We start from the raw sequence: 21,657 nt of genomic DNA, 5'->3' as shown, positions 1-21,657 counted from the left end.
GTAATTTTTGTAGTTTCCATAATTTTTATAATGTAATCACTTATGTAAACAGAAAAAAACTTCTTAAGTCTCTTAGTAGAAACTGTGCTATCATATTACCTAAAATGTAGATAATATTAGACTAGTTAGCGAATGTCATTCTTTAAAAACAAGATATCAGGAAAACCAGTCTGTGTGTAACTGAAATATCCCGACAGTCAAACGTACTTTTGATCATTTCTTCTCCTGTTAGAAAAGGAACACCGTTATCTCAAATTAAATGTAACAAAACCAGTCTGCACATTTTAACTGCAACAACTAATCACAAAACACAATGAAAAGGGCAAAATCCACATTAACAAGTCAAACTGTAGTAAGAGTTTCATATATAACATAATGGAATTATAATAATAGTTTGCTGCATATTTGGAAAAATATTAGAAGTCATGTGACTCTTAGAAACGCACTTCTCTCCTGTAATGGGTTAACTTTAAATACCCTTCTAGACAGCTGAGGCCTGAAAATGAAACAAAAATCCCACAACCACCAAAACGGAAAACACTCCTCGACTTGGGACACGCTGCCACAGAACTCCTACTGTTCTTGTTGCAGGCAAAGAGTCGATTTCTATTATCCCCTTCATTACTGACTGAAACAACACCGAGGAGCACAAAATCCACGTCTGGGTCACATTTCACTGGAGTTGGATAATTGTGCTATTTAGACACTATAAGAAACAATCAGGTAAGTGATTGGCCCTGGCCCCCTCAGGTCTTAAAGTTCTCCCTAAGAAAACTGCGCGTTTACATCTCAGTGAGAATTCTAACAAGCTCTGCTTTTTGCACGTGTGGAGCCTTACCTGGTAGAGCTCTTCCAGGTTATATCTGATGGAGGTACTACTTTGTATGGCTTTCACTGCTTCATGAAGTTTCTGCCAGGTGTCCTGAGTGTAGTTATCAGGCAATTTAGGTCTGTCTGTAAATGCAGATGGGAGTCAGTGGGTAATGGCATCCATGCTAAGAATCACACATTTAAAAAAATCTATTCCACAAAAAAAGTACTTAAAAGACACATAGGTAAGGAACGCAAAAATTAGGTTTTCCCAATACAAGTACCATATTTATAAATTTCTTGGGTTACAGACTATGCAACCACCCCATCTTCGTTTGGCTAAACAAACATGTCTAGTACTGATACTTAAGATAAGCACATGTAGGAAATCATACAAATTTTACGGTATTCCTTTACTTAACAAGTGGGTTTCACAAACGTATAAACGTGGAATAGTTAAGCTCTCTACAACATTTAAAGTTGACTGAAACTACTCCAAACTAGGAGGAAGGTGAAGAATAAGCTTGTAACTGGTGTGTCTGCATCGAAGACGCCTGCTTTGATACAGTGACAGCGACAGAGCTGGTGAGAAGTGGAGCAAGTAATTAAATTACATCACGAAGAGCTTCAGTCCTGCTACTCGGTCCGGCTCGGCCGTGTGAACCGGGACACCTGAGTTACCTGGCGTCACTCAATGCCATTGCATCAACTGTACAGACCACGGGGAAGCCGCCGCCAGCCCGCGCCGGCCAGCCGACGTCGCAGCCCGAGCGGCCGAGGGGAGGGACCCCCACCCCCCCGCCCCGCACCCACCTCGGAAATTCTTGATCACGAGCTTCTTGGAGCCGCCGGTGGCCCCCGGCTTGGAGGTGACGGCGGCCGCGGCAAGGGACGCGGGCTTGGTTAGGCCGTTGGTGTGTCCGACAAGCGCCGAGAAGCTGCCCTTCCGAGGGGTCTCGTCGGCCATGGCCGCGGCCGTAACGCCCCGCCCGCCGCCCGCCCGGCCTCCGCCTCGGCCTCCGCCTCGGCCTCGGTCTCCGCCGCCCGGCCTCGCCCTACCTCCGCTGCGCCCCCTCAGCCCCGCCCGGCCCGGCCCAATCGCCGCCCGACCAGACGCGGTGCCGCAGGCCTCAGGAGCGCGCCAGACCCCGACCCGACCCAGCCCCGAGCTCGCGGGCACCGCAGTCCGCGTCCGCCGCGGTCCGTGTGGAACACGCAACAGTCGAGGGCCCGGCAGGCCCGGGCACCGGGGCGCCGACGAGGCGGCCTCGTGTGGGGGGCAGGGAGTCGCAGCGCAGCCCCCGACCTTCCTCAACCCGGGCGCGCCGCCATACCGGCCCGGGGCTCGCACTCCCGCGTACACGCTGCCTCCGGAACCAACGTGCGCGGAAGGCGGGGCCGGCGGCGCGGGGCCGGGACCGGACCGCGGCCCGGAAGTGACGCGACGGCGGCGACGGGGAGCGCTGCTCCGCGGGGCAGCGGCGGGAGCGGCAATGGCGCACATCACCATCAACCAGTACCTGCAGCAGGTAAATTTCCTCGGCCAGTGGGCCGCCTGCCAGCTGTCCTCCCGCTGTCTTGGCCTGCGGGCCGGAGCGGGAGCCCGGGCGAGTCTGTCCACCGGCTGCGCTGGAGCCCCTGGCCGCGCTCAGTTTAGGGGCGTGTGGGGAGGGGGGACAAAGTGGTGGAAGTAACGGGGGTACAGAGCAAGTGGTCCGGCTGCGAGCCGGTCTGTGTTAGCGATCCGCTGCTTACATCCTTGGGGAAGGGCGTCTCTCACGTTTTGTCCATACAGCCTGTGAACGCAGCAGCACAGCGCAAACATAGGTATTTATGGATTCTAAGCTTGTAGTCTTTCCTCTGGGCTGTGCTAATTCGCAGAACTAGAACCGTAGTAATAGGGATAAGGAAAAGGGGGAGTGGGCTTTTTAGAATATCTGAAGGAGACTTTACCAGGGCTTGGTGGAATAAGGACGTGCGATTGGGGAACGGGGAGGAGTCAAGAATGATTCCTAGGTTTCTAGTTGGGCAGCAGATGAGCAGGACAGATTTGGAGGGAAAAACAAATGTAGTCTTGGACGTGTCGGGTTGGAGGTGTCTGTTGACAACCAGGCCAAGATACCTAGTTGGCAGTTGAATATAGTCTAGCAAGATCGGAACCATTAGTTGTTTGGTTAGTTGAGAAAGTTGGTTAAAACAGGAATCATGAAAAAAACAGATACATGCTTTAATCTTAACTTACAGCTTACAAATATACATTAGTTTGCAGTCTTCTGAATGAGGCCTAAGACCTTTTCTCTAAGGATAAGTCCACCTTGGTCTTATCTTTGCAGAGTTAACATTTTTCACTATTAGTTTTTATTTAAAGTTGAACAAGTACGTAGACATTTGAGAACCAATGTGAATATAGAGTCTCTCCAGAATTTTATGCTTTGTTATAACTTTTATCTTCTGTATATTTGTATCTTTTGTATATTTCTAAATCTCTTACAGTTTTCTTGCCCACACCTAATCCCAGGGTTTGGGGGGAGGGGCACTATGTGTGCCTTGAACAGTGTCTGAGCCACGCAGTGTGCAGTACAGTTTGTGGGCTGGATAGATGCAGGCAGGTGGAGGGGCGTGAGGCCGAGTGATGTACCAGTGCTCGGATCTCCACGTTGTAGTGAGCAGTGAGTTAGAGCTCGTGCTGGTCTGTCTGTCTCAGTTTCCCATGCCTCTGTTTCTCCAGAATACAGCTCGGTCCTGTTCCCTGCCTTCCCAGAGGAGCACTCTGAGAATCTCCTTTAATTGTCTGTCTTCTCTGTTCCACCCCACGGAACAGCGGGGTGGCTATGAGAAGAACAGGCACGATGAATGCTTGGTGAAGGCTTACCGAGAACCAGGCGCCGCGGTACACGGCAGCTCATCATCGTTACTGTTTTCCTAGGGGGTTGGTCCATTGCAAGCCCCATTTTACAGAGGATGTTAAGTGACTTTCCAAGGTCACTGGGCTAGTAAGCGTCACATTCAGACTGGGAGTCCTGGCCCCAGAGTCCATGCTGTGACACCAAGCTCACTACCTCTGTTAGCCCAACCTTCAGCCATTTTCTGTCCGAGTCAGAACCTGCCTATTCCTTAGCTTCCAAAGTTTATTGTTGCTTGAATCTCAGTGACCCTGTCAGCTTCGACTTATTTCTCACCTTTGCAACATCCTCGGCCAGCAACCACCTGATGCAGTGATTATTTGCTGGCTAAGGAGAGAACTGATTGTTACATTTTGACCCCTTTCAAAGTAGGGAAAGTGAAGTTTAGGGGTGTGCAGTGTGCTCTCTAGGTTCCATCAGGACAGAGTGTTTTATTTTCCACTTAGCTCTTCTCTTTCCAAACGCTTCAGGTCTGCGAAGCACTCGACGCCAGAGACGGGTCGTCCCTTGCAGAGCTGGTGTCTTTCAAGCACCCTCATGTTGCCAACCCACGGCTCCAGGTAGGTGGTGGGACCACGCACGCAGGTGTCTGAGAGGGTTACAGGGCCACCACCTTCCTAAGAAAAGTTTAGACTTTGAGTAGGAAGGAAACTAATGTTGCCACTCTTGTTTGAAAATTGCCAAGTTCCTTCACAGTTTATCTAATTCCAGCTCATTTATTGAGCCTTAATTGAGCACCGCGTCTCAGAGTCTGCCCTGCAATCTGTGCTCGTTTTCCTGCATTTAATGCCCACACGACGCTCTGGGGTTCAGAGAAGTGCAGCAGCAGGGCCAGGTCATCCAGGGTCATCCAGCGGACAGGTAGTGGGGCTCGGGCTCTGCCCAGGCCTGGCTGTCCCTGGAGCCCAAAGCCGTGCCCTGTTGCTGCCAGTGAGGTTTCGTTGGAGCACAGCCGTCTGCGTTGCACGCTGGCTGCCACAGAGGCACATGGGCCCAGCAGAGCCTTCAGCATTTCCTGGCTGGCCATTTATGTGAGCATCTGCCAGCCCCTGCTCTAAAATATAAGCGTTCTTGATTCAGATGATAAATGCTCTCCAAGCAATAGCTTCTGTGGAAGATATTGTTGATATTTTGTAACGCCCATTTCCTCGTTGATAGCTGTTACAATGTTGGAGTGTCCTATCAGGGACCTAAATTTTTCTTTCGAAAGAAAGTGCCCTGGGCTTCCCTGGTGGCGCAGTGGTTAAGAGTCCGACTGCCAATGCAGGGGACACGGGTTCGAGCCCTGGTCCGGGAAGATCCCACCCGCAAAGCAATGAAGCCCGTGTGCCACAACTACTGAGTCTGCACTCTAGAGCCCATGAGCCACAACTACGGAAGCCGGCGTGCCATAGCTACTGAAGCCTGCGTGCCTAGAGCCCGTGCTCCACAGCAAGAGAAGCCACCGCGATGAGAAACCCACGCATAGCAACAAAGAGTAGCCCCTGCTCGCCACAACTAGAGAAAGCCCACACGCAGCAGCGAAGACCCAAATGCAGCCAAAGATAAATAAAATTAAATTTAAAAAAAATAAAAGAAAGTGCTCGGAGTCCTGATGGGACTCGGGTTCAGCTTGCTGGCAGGCTGTCCCTGGTACACGTCTGCTCGCCCGTTTGTGACCCGAGGCTGATTCCTTCACTCCAAAACTCCACGTCCTTCCATGTGACAGCTGCCTCGCTGGGCCCGTTGTCTGCCCGGTTGTCTTGTCAGGGACTGTAGGTTGGAGATCTTTCCCATGCTGTCATTCTCCCTCTCTCATTTATAGAGCTGTATCAGTGTGGATTCACTGAGTCCCTTTCTTTTAAATTCAGTGCACTGCATAATCCACTGTGATGCTCGTGTTATCCAGAATTTGGCCACTGAGAGGCGAGGGCAAGTTCGAGGTGAATGTCTGCTGTCTCCCAGGACCCTGAGTGGGCAGTCCTGTCTGCAGGGAGTGAGCGGGAGTGATTCCTGACACCCCGACCCCCCTTGCCGCAGGCATTGTCTCCAGCTCCTTCGACCTCACACGAGGCACATAGTAGCTGCTTAATAAATAGATTAAGACGTATATGAACATGCCTAGAGTATTTCCTGGCCTGTGGTAGACAAAGCAAATTGTGTTCATCTCCTGCCCTGCGCATAGGTCGTGCTTGATAAATATGTGTGGAAGAGGGCTTCCCTGGTGGCGCAGTGGTTGAGAATCCGCCTGCCGATGCAGGGGACACGGGTTCGTGCCCCGGTCCGGGAAGATCCCGCATGCCGCGGAGCGGCTAAGCCCGTGAGCCATGGCCGCTAGGCCTGCGCGTCCGGAGCCTGTGCTCCGCAATGGGAGAGGCCACAACAGTGAGAGGCCCGCATACTGGAAAAAAAAAAAAAAAAAAATATGTGTGGAAGAAATGAACCTTTTTTTTTGAAGTGCTAAAGTGTGAAGAGTTACTCTCAACTGTAAAGTGTAAATCCTTTTGAAACAAAGGTTTGTCTAAATCTCTTCCTACATGTTGCATTCTTTCTGTCCCAGTTAATTTTATTTTTACCATTTTTCTTACAATCATTTAGATGGCCTCTCCAGAAGAGAAGTGTCAACAAGTTTTGGAACCCCCTTATGACGAAATGTTTGCAGCTCATTTAAGGTAATCCACGAGTGAGGAAGAAAAACAAGCAAATCTGACAATTGCTGAACTGACTAGGGGTTTTATTCAACATCATTTCATGCTTGAAGCAGTGAAAAATTTCCTTTGAAAAAGTAGAAAAGTGTGTTTGTAATTTCACTTTGGTAACACCTACGAAAATCTTGTGAAGTTTAAAATACTTTAAAAAAATAAAATGAAATACTTTAGAATTTTAATAAATTTTTTATTCAGGGACCACGTATGTTTTTAAAAGTTAACATGAAATGGTAATCTTCTGTGTGATGCTCTGAAAAGCATTTGATATTCATCCTACTGGCTGTGTAGTGGTCTTTTGTGCAGCAGGATGTGGCGCCCACTATCGACTTGCGTTTTTCATGGAAACGCCCAGTTTTTAACCTCTTGGCCTTACGGGGAAAGAAACTGGAGCAGAGCAGAGCAGATGAAATTCTGCTTTTTATTCACATGTCGTGTCTACTGTTTCCACCTCTAAAGCCTCGATCCCGGCAAGCTCTAGGTCTTACAGTGTGTAGTATTTGCTTGTCCTCCTGCCTGCCCTCTTCTCCGGAGTCTTGATCGGGCTGGGGTGTGGGGGCAGGGCAGGGCAGGGCAGACCTGCGGGGCCCCGGAGATCTCTGGAAAAGTTGGAGTGCCACTGTGTTTCTTGTAGCAGCTTCCTAGCTCTGTGCAGCATGCAGTGAGGTGCCAGATTTGGGGACGGACTGACTGATAGTGACACTGACAGGCGGGTGTCTGGGTAGAGTGTCCTTGCCCATCGGTGCCCGAGAAGGGCCATTTGCGTGTTGTTAGTGGAACCTCTGCAGCTGGGCTTCTCCTTCTGGGACTTGAAAGAACAGGCCCAGCATATGTAGCGTGGGATCTCCTCTGGTACCCGGTGGCCCCAGGTCAGCTAGAGCAGGGCATTTGTGCTGGGAGCGAGCAGCGCGGCCGGCGTGGCTCACGCCGGCTTTCAGCGGGGAGTGCACTTTCTGCCCGTCCGTCCTCAGTGCCCACCGCTTCCTTTCCAGGTGCACGTACGCGGTGGGGAACCACGACTTCATAGAGGCGTACAAGTGCCAGACCGTCATTGTCCAATATCTTTTGTCGTGTGCGTTACTGTTCAATGTCTAACAGATACAGTGGGTTACTTGGGGGCTAAGATCTTGAAACATCAGGCCAGTTTTAGTCACACCTTTAATCAGAAAGCAGGAGAAGCTCATTTAGCTCTTCCACTCAGGTACTTAAATTTAGCATGGCCTTCAGACTGGTGTCCAGTCACCTATATGGCAGGGAAGAACCTTGGTTATGATTAAGGATTTTATTTACTTCTATTGTGAAGAATAATGTTTTGTTGCCTTTCCAACATTCAGTGTAGTTACAGGGATGGGTTAGTCCCCTTGGAGGAAGAGAAGAGCTTCCAGACCCGGGCACGGATGGAAGAGTGGACGCAACACACACAGCGTCATTGAATTGTGGCCACTGAGGGCCTTAATCGAGCCAATTCTGATTTCAGTCACTGAAGTGGTATCTTATGGCTAAGGCCCTGGTCAGTGAGTATTCTAGTACTGCTTATACGTATATCCAGACTTTAGTTGCTCTTTTTTTTTTTGGCCAAGCCGCATAGCTTGTGGAACCCGGCAGTGAAGGTGCCGAGTCCTAACCACTGGACCGCCAGGGAATTCCTTTTAGTTACTCATTTTTAAACCATCTTGCTTAATATACACAGAAGAGAATTGGTTACTGACCAGCCAAGTCTCCTTTGAATTCAAGAATTCTGTAATCAATGAAATAAGCTGTATACGACAGATTCTAAAGCACATTATATATAAGTTGTGATCATCTGGGCTCAGAGAAACCAAATAAAGTGTATGAAATTGCTAGTTTTAAAAATCTTATAACAGTCTTTTTCTTACTCTGGGGAAAGTATGTATAAAATAAATGTATTTACTTGTACCTAATGATACTCAGGAATTTGTAATGTGGGCTTATGTATTTTTTCCCTTCAAGAACCTGCTGCTCTGATACATAATCTTTTAAGTGGTGAGCTGTAACCCTTACAGTTTAGAACCCTTGTTGTTCTTTAGTCTTTCAGTTGTAGCATGACTTGAACTTTTTATGTTGGACCTTCCTTAATATACTACGTCATTCCTACGGGCATTTCAGGCCCACAAAGAAGAAAACTGGTGAGTACAAACAGAAACAGCTGGAAATTAGCAGATGGCATTTTTCTTTTTTAAAAGCAGAAGTTTTAATTGTATTTTCTGTGTTGGTATTTAATATTGTGTGTTGACATGATAATATCAACACATAATGGAGTTTTAATAGTGTAAAGTTAAATGGCAGGTCAGCCAGATTATTTGCAGTGTTTTTCTGTAAATATGAAGTATTTCAGCCATTCCATGCCCCCAAATATTTATTAAATATTATTTTTTCCTTTTGTCAATTTTGAACTTACTTTTGGTGTTAAACTTGGATAAAAGATGTAGATCAATTACAGTTCATTTGGGATGATAGAATACATAATAACTGGGTTATTTTAAATTCCTTGGTAAACTATTTTACGATTTATTAAAAATCTTGGTAAATACTGAAATTTTGTTTATACTAAAATAACTGAAGGCTTGCAAATACCTTTTACTAAAAAAAACCCAAAAAAGCCCTTTTTCAGTGAAGGTCTCTCTTACACATAAAATTAACACACTGCCAGCTAGGTTTTGAAAAGCGGTCTTATGACATCGGTCTGTTACATACCTTGGGCCCTGTTAGGAGGTCGTCGTGAACCATGTCTTGTTTTCATGGAGCTGCTGGCTGGTGGTAGGGGCTGAGGGGAAGGAGACTTCCTGTCCCAGCGTAGGGGGAGGGTGCTGCCAGGGCTGAGCCCCTCGACTTCCCGGGTCTCCGTGCAGATGGGGAGGTGCTGCCGCCAGCCCGGGAGGAGGGTGAGGGAAAGCGTAGCAGCCCCTTGGTGTGGGCTGGTGACCCCTGTTCTGGATGGCAGCCCTGGCGTCCCCACCTCTGGTGATGGAACCTCTGACCCCAGAGCCGCTTCACACACACTTGTTTTTGCCCCGTAGGGCTCTGCCTGTCATGTATGCGGTGGCACTTGACCTTCGAATATTTGCCAACAATGTAAGTTCAGTTTCTGTCACTGTTGTTTTAAACCCAAACTCGTTAGCTATCTGTTGCTTAACTTCCTGTCATTCTTTCCACAAATGTTGAGGAACACGCGGGGTCAGGTGAATCTGGCGTGGAGAGCGAGAGCACGGGGGGGGGGGTCTTCGCTCACGCACGAGGGACTGCGCTCTTGTCAGCGGTGGGGATGCGCCCCGTCCGATTCAGGGAGTGCTGAGCGTTCTCTGGAACGAGGAGGATTTCATGAGTCGATTTCCCCCTGGGGTCAGCATCCATTTGGGGAGCAGCAGTTCTTAAGTTTTTGGTCCTGACACCCCTTTACAGTTTTAAAAACTATTGATAACTTCTGGTTCTGGACAAGACACAGTAGGCACGTGTTTCTCTCCCTCCTGCTGGGAGTTTTAAGGCCAGCGTGGCTCTGAGAGGTGGAGAGAAGACCCTGTGTTTGTTTCCTTCTCGTCTCCTGGGCATCCTGGTTCGGTTTGGCGGCAAAGCCTGAAACCCATCCCGGGGACACTGACAGGCAGAGACGACACGGCTCCCTCCCTTCCACCCCACCTCTGGGGCGGGGAGCATCCCAGCTGCCTCCAAGGGGGTCTGCAGGCCCAGCCCTGTCAGCAGTGGGTGGCGCGGTGTGAGCACAGGCCTGGCTGCAACAAGAAGAGCCACAGTCTTATGACATCCGGGCATCCAGGATATAATCGAGAGTCCCTTGTCATACCAGGAATCGGGAGTCTTGGCCTTTGAGACTCTGCGTGGGGGAGATAGTCAGCAAGCACCCAGCACTGAGGACGGGGTTGGGGAGTCCACCCCCGCCGCCAGAAAACCCCAGGGGCAGGCGTGAACGCGCTTGAAGCAGGTGGAGACGTCTCGGCAAAGAAATGCAAGATATAAAGCAGCGCCAAATGGAAATTTTAGAACTGAAAAATATAATAACTTAGATAGAAATTATTGAGGACCCCTGGAAGCTTCCATTCATATGGGTTATATCAATACTTACTGTATTAGAAATTTTAACTGGGAAAATTTTTAATATTGTTCACCTGAAATGATAAACCTTTTATGTGGTAACATAACTGACTTTCTAAATTAAAGCAAACTATTTTCAAAGTGAACAAAATGTACTAAAAAGTGGCATTTTTATCTGTTTTGATCTCTTTAATGTATGGCTCAACAGAAGCCGCTCGGATTCTTATGTCTGCTTCCGAATTCACTCTTTGCAGTACCTTGTTTTCGTTGAATGACCTCACGCAGATGTGCATGGAAGTGGGAGGCCTGTTCTAGTAGCCTTTTCAGGCGGTCGTAGACGCCCTTCTCTGAGCTACGCCTTTTTAAACTACAAGAGTAGTTTTTAAGGTTCGTTACAGTGTGGCCTCTGAAGCTTAGCAGTGACCGTTTCCTGTTACATCCAAACCCACTGGTGGGTCCTGCACGGTGAATGGATCTTTTACCCCTGTAGGATTTTGTAACGTTGTACATTGATCATTTGGAGAGTTTTGGTTCACTGAGTTACCCTGACGTTCCAAATGTTAACATATTTCATTATGTGAAAAAACAAAAACCAGGAAAACTCTACATTTATATCTCCAGTGACCTCATCAGAGAAATCGTGAAGCAATGGAAAGCTGCCAGGCTCTTGGTGGTCAATACAAGTTTTCCAAAGTTCTAAGTTTTTCTTGAAAGTGCATATGTCATCGGCAGCAGATAACTGTCAGTGTTTGCCTGGGAGTGACAGGCTTGCTTCATTCACTTTCCAGAGCCCTGCGCCGGCCAGTGGCCCACGCTGGCTGGCCAGGCTTTGTTCCACGGTCCAGCTTGCGGCCTTGACAGTGGCCCCAGTGCTTTTCCTTAAAAACAGGTGGACTTCCCGCTTCATCACAAAGAACACTAAAAATACACATATTCAAGGACTAAGACTTACTAATGTTAATATTTACTGCATCCTCACTGACCCTCTAAAGTGAAGTTAGCTGTATTGGTTGGTTGATGGGAGGACGCGGGTGCGCGGGGTTCAGGACACTGGCCACGAGTGCGGTTGGGGCCGCCGGGCAGGCGCCAGTCCTGTCCCTTGCCGTCCACTGCACCGTCCGTGCAAACATCACACGTGTGGGAGATGGGGCTTGGCGGCTTCGCTGCCTAGTTAGCAGTGCGTGGTACGGGTCGCGCAGGCGCAAGGAGTCCATGACCGACTTACTGGCTTGAATTGGTTGAAGATTTGATTTGTGGAAGAGCTGGAACACGCTGTAGACGCCTCCGTTTCGGAAAACGTAGTAGCACAGGCTAGGTGGTCTCGCCAGAACCTTTGGGGACGACCCTCAGCTGTATGTTTTTGCTTCTAGCTGTGCCGTGATCTGTTTAATCGAGGCGTCTAGAGGAGATGAAAAGTAAAGATTAAAGATTTTTATCTTCTATCAGGCAGATCAGCAGCTGGTAAAGAAAGGAAAGAGCAAAGTTGGGGACATGCTGGAGAAGGCGGCCGAGCTGCTGATGAGCTGCTTCCGCGTCTGCGCCAGCGACACGTGAGCGCCCCACCGCCCTGCCCGCCCTGCTTGGCGCTGGCCTTAACCCCACGATTGCTGTTAGTTTTTGCTTCAAATAGTGCATTGTCTCATAAGGACGTAAGAGAAAAGAACCACCTCTTACGCTTCCGCACACATGTAGCACTTCTGGGCCCATGTGGCCTGCGCTCTGGGTCTCACGCTTTCCGAGGTCCCTGCGTGTCGTCGTGTGTTTCGGTGGCTGTGACGATAAGAGAAGGTACTTTTTCCTTTTCCCCAAGCGCTTTATCGCAGTCCGCTTTTACACAACATCGCTGCAAACTGAGCGGTTTTCGTCTGCTGTGGCAAGGCGCTGTATCCCCCGAGTACCCACGGTGTTAGAGAAGACGTCTTCTTTCGTGGCGTTGTAGTCTTCTGTGCACATGACTCGAGCCGTGGGGCTCTATCTTAAGACGCTCATTGGTTGCGGAAGCTGATTTTGCGGTTGACACGTGACATCTTTACTTCCCGGGCAGCTTTAACATAACTGTTCTCCCCGTAGCCGTGCGGGCATAGAGGACTCCAAGAAGTGGGGCATGCTGTTTCTGGTGAATCAGTTATTCAAGATCTATTTTAAGGTAAATGCCGTCAGAACTCTGCGTCTCTCTGTTGGGTCTGCTTTCGACCTGTCTTCCCAGAAAGCCCTTCTGTTTACCGTCCGCCGGCCTCCCGGGCAAGCGGTGCCCCCGCCCCCGGCTGCGCACAGAATCCTGGGAGCTGGCGCGCGCCCAGGGGCTGCCCAGCGCGAGGGCTGCTGTCAGCGCTTCACGCCCGTGGGCCTCTTTAGCCCCCGCCCGGCGAGGCGCGCGCTCGGCTCCAGGGGAAGTGAGGTGCCAGCGCCTCACGCCGGTGTCCGTGTGGTGTCGTCGGTGTGGGGACGACCAGGCGAGGGGTGCCGGGCCCGGGCCCTGTGCGGGTGGGCCCTCCGCGGTGGGCGTGGTCAGGCTGAGCAGCTGTGGTGCGGTGTCAGCATCAAGCCTTCGGGTTTTTTTTTGTTTTTTTTTTTTTTTGCGGTACGCGGTCCTCTCACTGTCGTGGCCTCTCCCGTCGCGGAGCACAGGCTCCGGACGCGCAGGCTCAGCGGCCACGGCTCACGGGCCCGGCCGCTCCGCGGCACGTGGGATCCTCCCGGACCGGGGCACGAACCCGCGTCCCCTGCGTCGGCAGGCGGGCTCTCCACCACTGCGCCGCCAGGGAAGCCCAAGCCTTCGGTTTTGATGATGTGAATCCCACCGCAAGGAGGCGTGTACTTTGTAACCAGAAGTTTATGTTTGTCTTGCCTATTGATTTAAAATACTGTTTAGGGTAGATTGTTACTCGTTGTAGATCAACAAGCTCCATTTGTGTAAACCGCTCATCCGAGCCATCGACAGCTCAAACCTGAAGGACGACTACAGCACTGCCCAGAGGGTGACGTACAGGTACTACGTGGGGCGGAAGGCCATGTTCGACAGCGACTTCAAGCAAGGTGTGTCACTGCTGCTGAGCAGCCGGGGCTGGGTTCAGGGGACACGGTCACTGCCTCCTGTCCCCGCTGAAGGTGGACCGTGGGTGTTGGCTGCGTCCACAGCTGTGTTTATTTTTGACACTACGTCGGTTCCACAAGAGAAAGCCCCACGTGAAGTTCCTTGCTCCGCGCCGGGTCTCTGAGCCGGGCGCCCGCGTGTCCTTTTCTGGGCAATGTGTTGTGCAGGCCACAGCCGCTGTTTCCCCGTGGCCTCTGCCGGTCCCGTTGGCCCAGGACGCGGAGATCGGGCAGCGCGTAGCTCAGCTGCAGCGGTGGTGGACGAGCCTTTGCGCTGGTGCCATCTTCGGCGCTTGTGGCCGTGCGTGGCGGATCGGTGCCGCGTCAGAGCTGCGCTTTCGTGAAATCACGTTGTGAGGCTTGTGTCGTTGGCTTTCTCAAGAACAGGAAGCCATGTTTCTTCTTTCTGAACCTTTGGAGTAGCTGGCATGTGGTGGTCCTTGATGATGCTTCTCTCGTCCTCAGACCGGACTTTCTAAACTCACTTCTCTGACAGTTATTTGCACGCGAAGCCATGTGACTTCAGGCAACACAGCAGACATAAGGAGCACCTCCTCTCCGTGTGTCAACGGCCATGGATGCTCCGATAACAAAACTAACAGCTCTCTCATAATAAGTGCTCTGTTTTTTTACTCTGTAGGGTTGTGTAGACCAACTTTTCATTTTCTTTCACAAAATTTTTAACACAGCTACAGCTTTTGAAAGAGGGCTTTTCTTGGTTAGCTCCCCCATCTTTTTTTTTCCCTTTAAATATCAAGCATAAGAAGAGAAGCTTTTATTTTTTACTTTTTAAAAAATTCATTTATCTATTTATATATTTTTTGGCTGCCTTGGGTCTTCGTTGCTGCGCGTGGGCTTTCTCTAGCTGCAGCGAGCGGGGGCTACTCTTCCCTATGGTACGCGGGCTTCCTATTGTGGTGGCTTCTCTTGTTGCGGAGCTCGGGCTCTAGAGTGCAGGCTCAGTAGTTGTGGCTTGCGGGCTCAGTAGTTGTGGCGCATCGGCTCTTCCTGGACCAGGGCTCGAACCCCTGTCCCCTGCGTTGGCAGGCGGATTCTCAACCACTGCGCCACCAGGGAAGCCCTGAGTGGTATTTTTGAATACCTGACACAGCAGGAAATAATTTGTTGATATTGACTGTAGATATCTGCAGTTCCTGAAACCTTTCGGGCCTTCACGTAAGGGTGGGTGGTAGCGTCAGGCGCAGGGTGGGGACTGTGGTGACCGTGTCTGTGGCTGACTCTGCAGCTGAGGAGTACCTGTCCTTTGCTTTTGAGCACTGCCACCGTTTGAGCCAGAAGAACAAAAGGATGGTCCTCATTTATCTACTTCCTGTGAAGATGCTCCTGGTAAGTGATCTCACCAGCTCTCACGGGTCCTGTGGTCTACAAGAAGTGGGCAGATGTTTGTTTGGTTTTTTGTTTTTGCGGTACGCGGGCCTCTCACCGCTGCGGCCTCTCCCGTTGCGGAGCACAGGCTCCGGACGCTCAGGCTCAGCGGCCACGGCTCACGGGCCCGGCCGCTCCGCAGCATGTGGGATCCTCCCGGACCGGGGCACGAACCCGTGTTCCCTGCATTGGCAGGCGGGCTCTCAACCACTGCGCCACCAGGGAAGCCCTCGGCAGATGTTGTACAGCACAGCCAGTGGTGTGTGATGGGTCACAGTCTGAGCTGCACATGAGCACACCCCAAAAATTGAGGAGGAATGAGCCTTGGGTGTGACCCGAACTACTGTTTCCGTGACTGGCACCTCCACATCCTTCTGGAAAGGCTTGCCTGTGTTTCCCTTCTCTTGAAGTTCCCTAACTCAAAAGTTTGACATATATAAGACAAGTAAAATAAGTGCATATTATTTTTGTTTCCCCTAAAAAATCTAAATTTATAGAAACGGATTAACCAAGAAAGAAAAAGGTCATTCCAGCCTGTCTGTAGGTATCTTACTTGGTCACTGAAAATTTTTTTTTTTTTTTTTCGGTACGCGGGCCTCTCACTGTTGTGTCCTCTCCCGTTGCGGAGCACAGGCTCCAGACGCGCAGGCTCAGCGGCCACGGCTCACGGGCCCAGCCGCTCCGCGGCACGTGGGATCTTCCCGGACCGGGGCACGAACCCGTGTACCCTGCATCGGCAGGCGGATTCTCAACCACTGCGCCACCAGGGAAGCCCGAAAATTATTTTTGATATTTGTAAAGAAATGACAAATAGCTAGCAAGTTATTTGACTAAAACATCCTCAAAGTAATAGATAGAGATTCCTTTCCTCCCATTTAAAAATTTTTTAAAATTATCAAAACAACACACACATACTTACCTAGTTCAGGGCGACTTGTAGTGGGAAAGAGAGTATCACACCTTCCTCCCCACTGCTAACCTGACTTCACAGGAACAACCAGTTTTAGATTTTTCAGCTGGTTCTTCTAGAAGCTGTTTCTGAATTCCTACATTGTAGCCTAGTATTGCTTCAGGTGTCACCCACCTCCTATGATCCAATACTGAGGTCGAGATCAAGGTCAGACGTCACTGATGACAAAACCGTGTTTTGGCTAGGTTTTCTGATTTCCAGACCAGCGTTGGTTTTTTGTTGTTTTTTTTCCAGTAGACTAGGATGCTTTCAGTTCTTGTTCAGCAACTTAGGAAGAAAGCCTAAGAAACGCAGGTTGCAAGTTTTTAAAACTTTTCCTTGATAAGAGTTTTATCAAAGACAATTTGGTTAAAAGTGAAAGGGTTCTTATTCTGGAAATTTACTCTTAGGGTCACATGCCGACTATTGAGCTCCTGAGAAAGTACCATCTCATGCAGTTTGCGGAGGTGACCAAAGCTGTGAGGTAGAGTATTTTCCCTTTTCTATTTGAGACCTCTTAGAAGATAAAATCAGCACAAACGTCCTCGTGTTGTGAGAGAACTAATGGCGTTTCGATGTGCTCTCGTCCTGGGTGTTGTTCTGACTATGTCTGTGCGTCTGTCCTGCCGCCCAGCGAAGGCAACCTCCTCCTCCTGAACGAGGCTCTGGCCAAGCACGAGGCCTTCTTCATCCGCTGCGGCATTTTCCTTATCCTCGAGAAGCTGAAGATTATCACCTACAGGAATCTTTTCAAGAAAGTGTAAGCAGAGTCCTTTCTTTTCCATTCTGTGGGATAAAATCCATCTTCCGCAGCCCGCACACTGCCCTGGGCCCTGGCGCTACGGCCGCACGGGTGAGGGAGCGGAGCGCTGCCCGCCGCTGCGGGAGGAATAACTCGGGTTGCGGCGAAGACCTTGTGATAGACGTTTTAGCGCCAGCCCCGAGAACCAGGCGCTTCCCATTTTGCCGGACAGTGTGGGACCCGTTGCCCGTGTCTCTGCTGGTGACCTGCTGACCCTCCCCACCAGCCCTGTCCATCACGAGGTGGTTCTTTTGTTCCGTGTCACTCTGGAAGTTGACTCTTCTCTGAGGCCTGGTCCCAGCAGGATCTCAGTTTAACTTCAGTCAAAGTCAGACTTTTTCTGGCTACGAGGAATATATCAAAATTAGCAAAAGGACCACAGTTCATCACACCTGAGACACTGTCCATTGTAAGGTGCCTCTCGATTTTAAGGATGTTAAAATGTGAGAAACCGTACATCTGAGATTCAAGCAAATATTCAGTAAACGTAAAGTATATTTGTACTAGTGGCTTTTTAAAATTGGAAAGTCAGAATTAAAAGCTCTTTATTTTTCAAGTGTGTCTGGCAGGTGGGAGATGCTTTGTCCCTCTTGAACAGAGGTTTCTCGGTAGATGTTTCTCCTACTGACTCCGTCCTCACAGCCCGTCCCTGATGAGCGTGAGCTCTGTCCCTCTTCCAGGTACCTGTTACTCAAGACACACCAGCTGTCCCTGGATGCGTTCCTGGTTGCCCTGAAGTTCATGCAGGTGGAGGACGTGGACATCGCCGAGGTCCAGTGCATCCTGGCCAACCTGATCTACATGGTGTGTGGCCGCGCCTCCCCTGGGCCCCGTCTTCGCCGGGAGCTCTGACGCCTTCCTTGTTCCCAGAGGGCTCTGTGCGGGCGGGGTGGATGCACATGGCACACATTTCTCTGTTCTCCCCTGTGCGTGTTCATTCATCGTCCTTCCAGAGAGCTGACTGCCCGGTGACTGTGGCAGGGGTGGGGGGGATACTTGTGCCACAGCGCCAGGTCCTTCACCCCCGCAGGCTTGACGAGACCCAGGCCCAGAAACATAGGCCGCCTCTGCTCTTCTCCCACAGGGTCACATTAAAGGCTACATCTCGCACCAGCACCAGAAGCTGGTTGTCAGCAAGCAGAACCCCTTCCCCCCGCTGTCCACGGTGTGCTGACCCCGCCCCCGAGGACAGGGAGAGGGGCCGTCCCGGTTCTCATCCTGCCGAGAGCTCTGCGGCTGGAGCCTCTGGGTCTTTTCCTGGGGATGCTGGGACCTCAGTGTCTCTGACATCACAGCTGACGAAGAATATGCACCTCACAAAGGACTAGAACCCCCTTCTCAGAAAGCACAGCCGTCTCTGCCGGCCCTGGGGTGCCGGTGACACTCACGCGAGGGACACGGTCTCCGAGGCAGCTGTCTACTTCTCACGAGTGTTGTTCGTGAAGGCATCTTTTAACTCTTTCTATTAAAAAACGTGATCTGAATTTATACAAAAAGGTGTATTCGATCTGAATTTTTACAAAAAGGTGTATTCTTTACTATATCTTCTGGGATACATCTATTTTTATGTTAAAGTTGAACATTTTGCGGAATCAAAATGCCGGGTTAACTTAATGCTTCTTTTTACAAGCTGAATTTACTTCGATTTAAATTTTCCAGGTGTCATCGCTGTTTTTTCAGAGTATGTGTATTTCCTCTGTCTATGCAAAACTTACTAAAGAAGGAAATGTCATGGACTCTAGTTGCTCATCGCTGCAAAGGCACCAAACCTGGAGGCCGCTTGTGCCCTTTGCACACACACACACACACCGCCGAGGCCTCCCACCTGTGCCCCCCGCGTCAGCTGCCCCAGCTGCCAGTCCTGGTTGGCTCAGAAGTGTGTAGTGCTCCTGGCCTCTGCTCCACGTGGCTCATCTGTAGGGCTCTCCCGGGCTGCACGAGTGACCCACCCTGAAGGCACGTCGGCCCCGGGCTCTGACTGGCGCTCAGCCGGGCTCCACGTGGGCCTCTCCAGTCGGATGGAGCCGCATTCCGAGAGCGAGGACCCCAAAGAAGAGGTGGAACTGGATCCACTTCTGTGAGCTGGGCTTCCGAGTCAACAGTGTGACCTCCGCCCTGGGCATGTCCAAACTTGGTCGTGGGGACGGGCGGTGTGGAGGGGACGGCCTCCCGTGGGTGTCAGGCCCGCAGCCGCCTCCCCCCACCAGTTCCCTGAGCAGGAGAGCGGGGCCTGGGGGAGGCGCCGACGGCCATGGTGAGACAGTCCGCGTTTCCCGGGGCGCCGCTGTCACGGCACCGCTGCTCCGCGGGGCCTGGCACACCCTCACGGACGAGAGCTGCGTCCTCGCTGCGGGGGGAGCACTGGACTTCTGCGAGCGTGCCCGGATTTTGTAGCGTAGAAAGCTGGGCATTTTCAACACTTTCAGGTATTTTCTTGAACGGTACAAAATCAGGGACTGGCTGTGAAGCGTACTCGGCGGTGAAAGAAACGACTTCGGGCGCGAGCATGCTGTGTTCCCGCGGGGCTGGAGGCCTGTGTGTGGAGCGGCCGGCCTGGCCTCGTGAACACAGGCCTGGCGTGGTCGTTCGCACTGCCCCCAAATTCGGAAGCAGACGGTCTGTACCCGGGCGTGAGTGGGTGCGGCCGACTAATCAAGTTCCCTTTTCTTGAGTTTTATTGTTTTGATTTGCTTACCTCGTGGGGTTTCTAACCGTTTATTAAGCTATACACGTGACTAGAGCAGTTTTCATTTCTCATGGCCCTCTGCGTCTCGGCTGCGCCGCCGGCCTGTAATCTTTCTCTGCGGTGGTCCTTGTTTTTATAGAGCCCGTAAATGCTGTAGGGAGATTCTTACCTCTGCCTGTGCTGTGTTTGTCATAATTTCCAGGTAGGGCTTCTACCCTAGCAAATCCAGGTTTGTAGGGCAAATTAATGCCGTCAACGAGATTGCAGGTATCTTTCCAGAATTCTTTACGTAGAAGTTGCAGCGCTCATCCGCTGGATTTTAAATCCTTGGTAGCCATTCAAAGCAGTGACCTGATGACCTTATGACGGTTTGAAGATAACACAGCCACACTCCAGTAAGACTTCAAAGCCCACTCCTGTTCCTCCACTGCCCTGTCCGTTAGTTTGCGCCAGATTCATATACTTATTTTTGCCAAGGGCCTTTCAGAGAAATGGGCCAGCGCATTTGCAGATTGGCCAAAAGAGGCTAACTCTGGGGTTGAAGTATAATATCAGAAATGAAACAAGCATCGTGTTTAAGGGTTGTTACTTAAAACTCTGAATTGTGTTTAAACTCCGTTCTCCAGCGAGGAGAGTGTGTAAGTCACCGTTTTAACCCCTTAAAACAACCCTCCTTTCCCCAGCAGCGCGTCAGGAAGGAGCCCGCCCCCGGCTGTGCCTTCCGCGGGGGGGTGCGGGGGTGCCTTCAGGCCCCGCCGTGGCGGCCACGGAGCTGTCAGCCGTGAGAGCCCTTCCCTCCCTCGGGGGAACCGGGCGCCTGCGGCGTAGAGATTAACGGGGAAACAGACGCGATGTGCACCCACGCGCTCTCGCCCGCCGCTCGGGCCTGCGGGAAGCGCGGTTCTGGCTGGACTCGCGGTGCGTCTGCGTGGGCGGCGGCGGAGGCGGCGGCGGCGTCACGGGGCCGCGGGGCTCCCGCGCGGTCCCTGCGCCGCCCGCTTCGTGGGGCTGCGGCCCTTCGGCCCGGCCGCCCCGCTGCTCCCGGCCCCCCCGCTGCTCCCGGCCCGGGGTCGGGCCGCGCAGAGGCCCGCGGTTTGCTTTCCAGCCCCTCGCGCTTCCCGCTCCTCTGCCCTCCCGGGGCAGCGCACGGGCCGCGCCAGATCCAGCAGGGCCACGTCATTGTCGCCCGCGTCCGCCTCGAATCTCGTGTGCACATGGACGCCCTTCACCTCCACCGCCGGCGGGAACCTGGAAGGAGGCCGGGAGTCAAGGTGACTCCGTGCGCCCCGCCGCCCGGCTCCTGCGCGCAGGGGACAGGGGCTACCCCACCGAGGGGCCTCTCCCACACTCTCCTCTAGGAAACCCCGTGACGGGGGCGCGGGCGCGGAGCGCAGTGCGGTTGCTGAACCGGTCAGAAGACTAGGGAGAAATTAGGAGGAACCTCTCCAAGCCAATCAGAGCTTGGCTTTTCAGATGTCATTTTCTAGGCTGACGTTCTGTTGACTGAAAAATGTCTGGCGATGGAGAGTATATTTGAGGGTCCTGGGAATCACTGTGGAGCAGTTTCACAGCACAGCACAGCCCCGGGGGTGCACAGGGATCTGAGCTGCTCCATGTCAGTGTCAAATTAAGTGACAGTTTCATCAGCTGTGATTTCCTCCTTGGACTAAATATTCCACATTTGTCTGCTTGCTGTGCCCAGAGTTCCACTAGGTTTCCCCGTTGCTTTATGACTTTATGAGTGATCTCACTAGTAGGATGATAAGCTCAGTCTGTATTGCATTAGAAGCAAAAATTCTAGATTAAAATTTTTATTTCTACATAGGATAGTTTTTACTTCCGACGTGATCTTAAAAAAAGGAATGATAGGGCTTCCCTGGTGGTGCAGTGGTTAAGAATCTGCCTGCTAATTCAAGGGACACGGGTTCGAGCCCTGGCCCGGGAAGATCCCACATGTCGCGGAGCAACTAAGCCCGCGAGCCACAACTACTGAGCCTGCACTCTAGAGCCCGTGAGCCACAACTACTGAGCCCACGTTCCACAACTACTGAAGCCTGCGCACCTAGAGCCCGTGCTCCGCACCAAGAGAGGCCACCGCAATGAGAAGCCCGCGCACCGCAACGAAGAGTAGCCCCGGCTCACCGCAACTCGAGAAAGCCTGCACACGGCAACGAAGACCCAACGCTGCCAAAACTTAAAAGATAAATAAATAAATAAATACATTTTAAAAAAAGAATGATAAAATACTTACTTGTTTTCACACTAATGTTTCTGTACAA

General features: G+C 51.3%; 2 protein-coding genes across 2 annotated transcripts in view; one reads left to right on the top strand and one right to left on the bottom strand.

Moving 5' to 3' along the window:
- CUL4A (cullin 4A) overlaps window positions 1–2,179 on the bottom strand; it is a 43,779-nt gene extending 41,600 nt beyond the window's left edge. Inside the window, exons 1-2 of the mRNA XM_059041594.2 lie at window positions 1,624–2,179; window positions 839–954 (exon numbers count right to left, since the gene is read on the bottom strand). Coding sequence (XP_058897577.1) covers window positions 839–954; window positions 1,624–1,777 — 270 coding nt within the window. The 5' untranslated portion in view covers window positions 1,778–2,179. The remainder of the gene's footprint in view (window positions 1–838; window positions 955–1,623) is intronic.
- PCID2 (PCI domain containing 2) lies at window positions 1,639–18,188 on the top strand. Its single transcript, XM_067016947.1, has 14 exons — window positions 1,639–2,339; window positions 4,184–4,273; window positions 6,291–6,364; window positions 7,390–7,455; window positions 8,503–8,544; window positions 9,436–9,490; window positions 11,909–12,012; window positions 12,533–12,608; window positions 13,357–13,498; window positions 14,802–14,902; window positions 16,301–16,374; window positions 16,525–16,650; window positions 17,373–17,496; window positions 17,777–18,188. Exons 1-14 carry the CDS (start codon window positions 1,776–1,778, stop codon window positions 17,864–17,866), a joined length of 1,728 nt encoding a protein of 575 aa, XP_066873048.1. The 5' UTR covers window positions 1,639–1,775; the 3' UTR covers window positions 17,867–18,188.
- The last annotated feature ends 3,469 nt before the right edge of the window (window positions 18,189–21,657 follow it).

This window comes from Kogia breviceps, chromosome 16 (assembly GCF_026419965.1).
Source record: "Kogia breviceps isolate mKogBre1 chromosome 16, mKogBre1 haplotype 1, whole genome shotgun sequence".
Taxonomy (NCBI): Eukaryota; Metazoa; Chordata; class Mammalia; order Artiodactyla; family Physeteridae; genus Kogia; species Kogia breviceps.
This window is presented reverse-complemented; position numbering and strand designations above follow the sequence as displayed.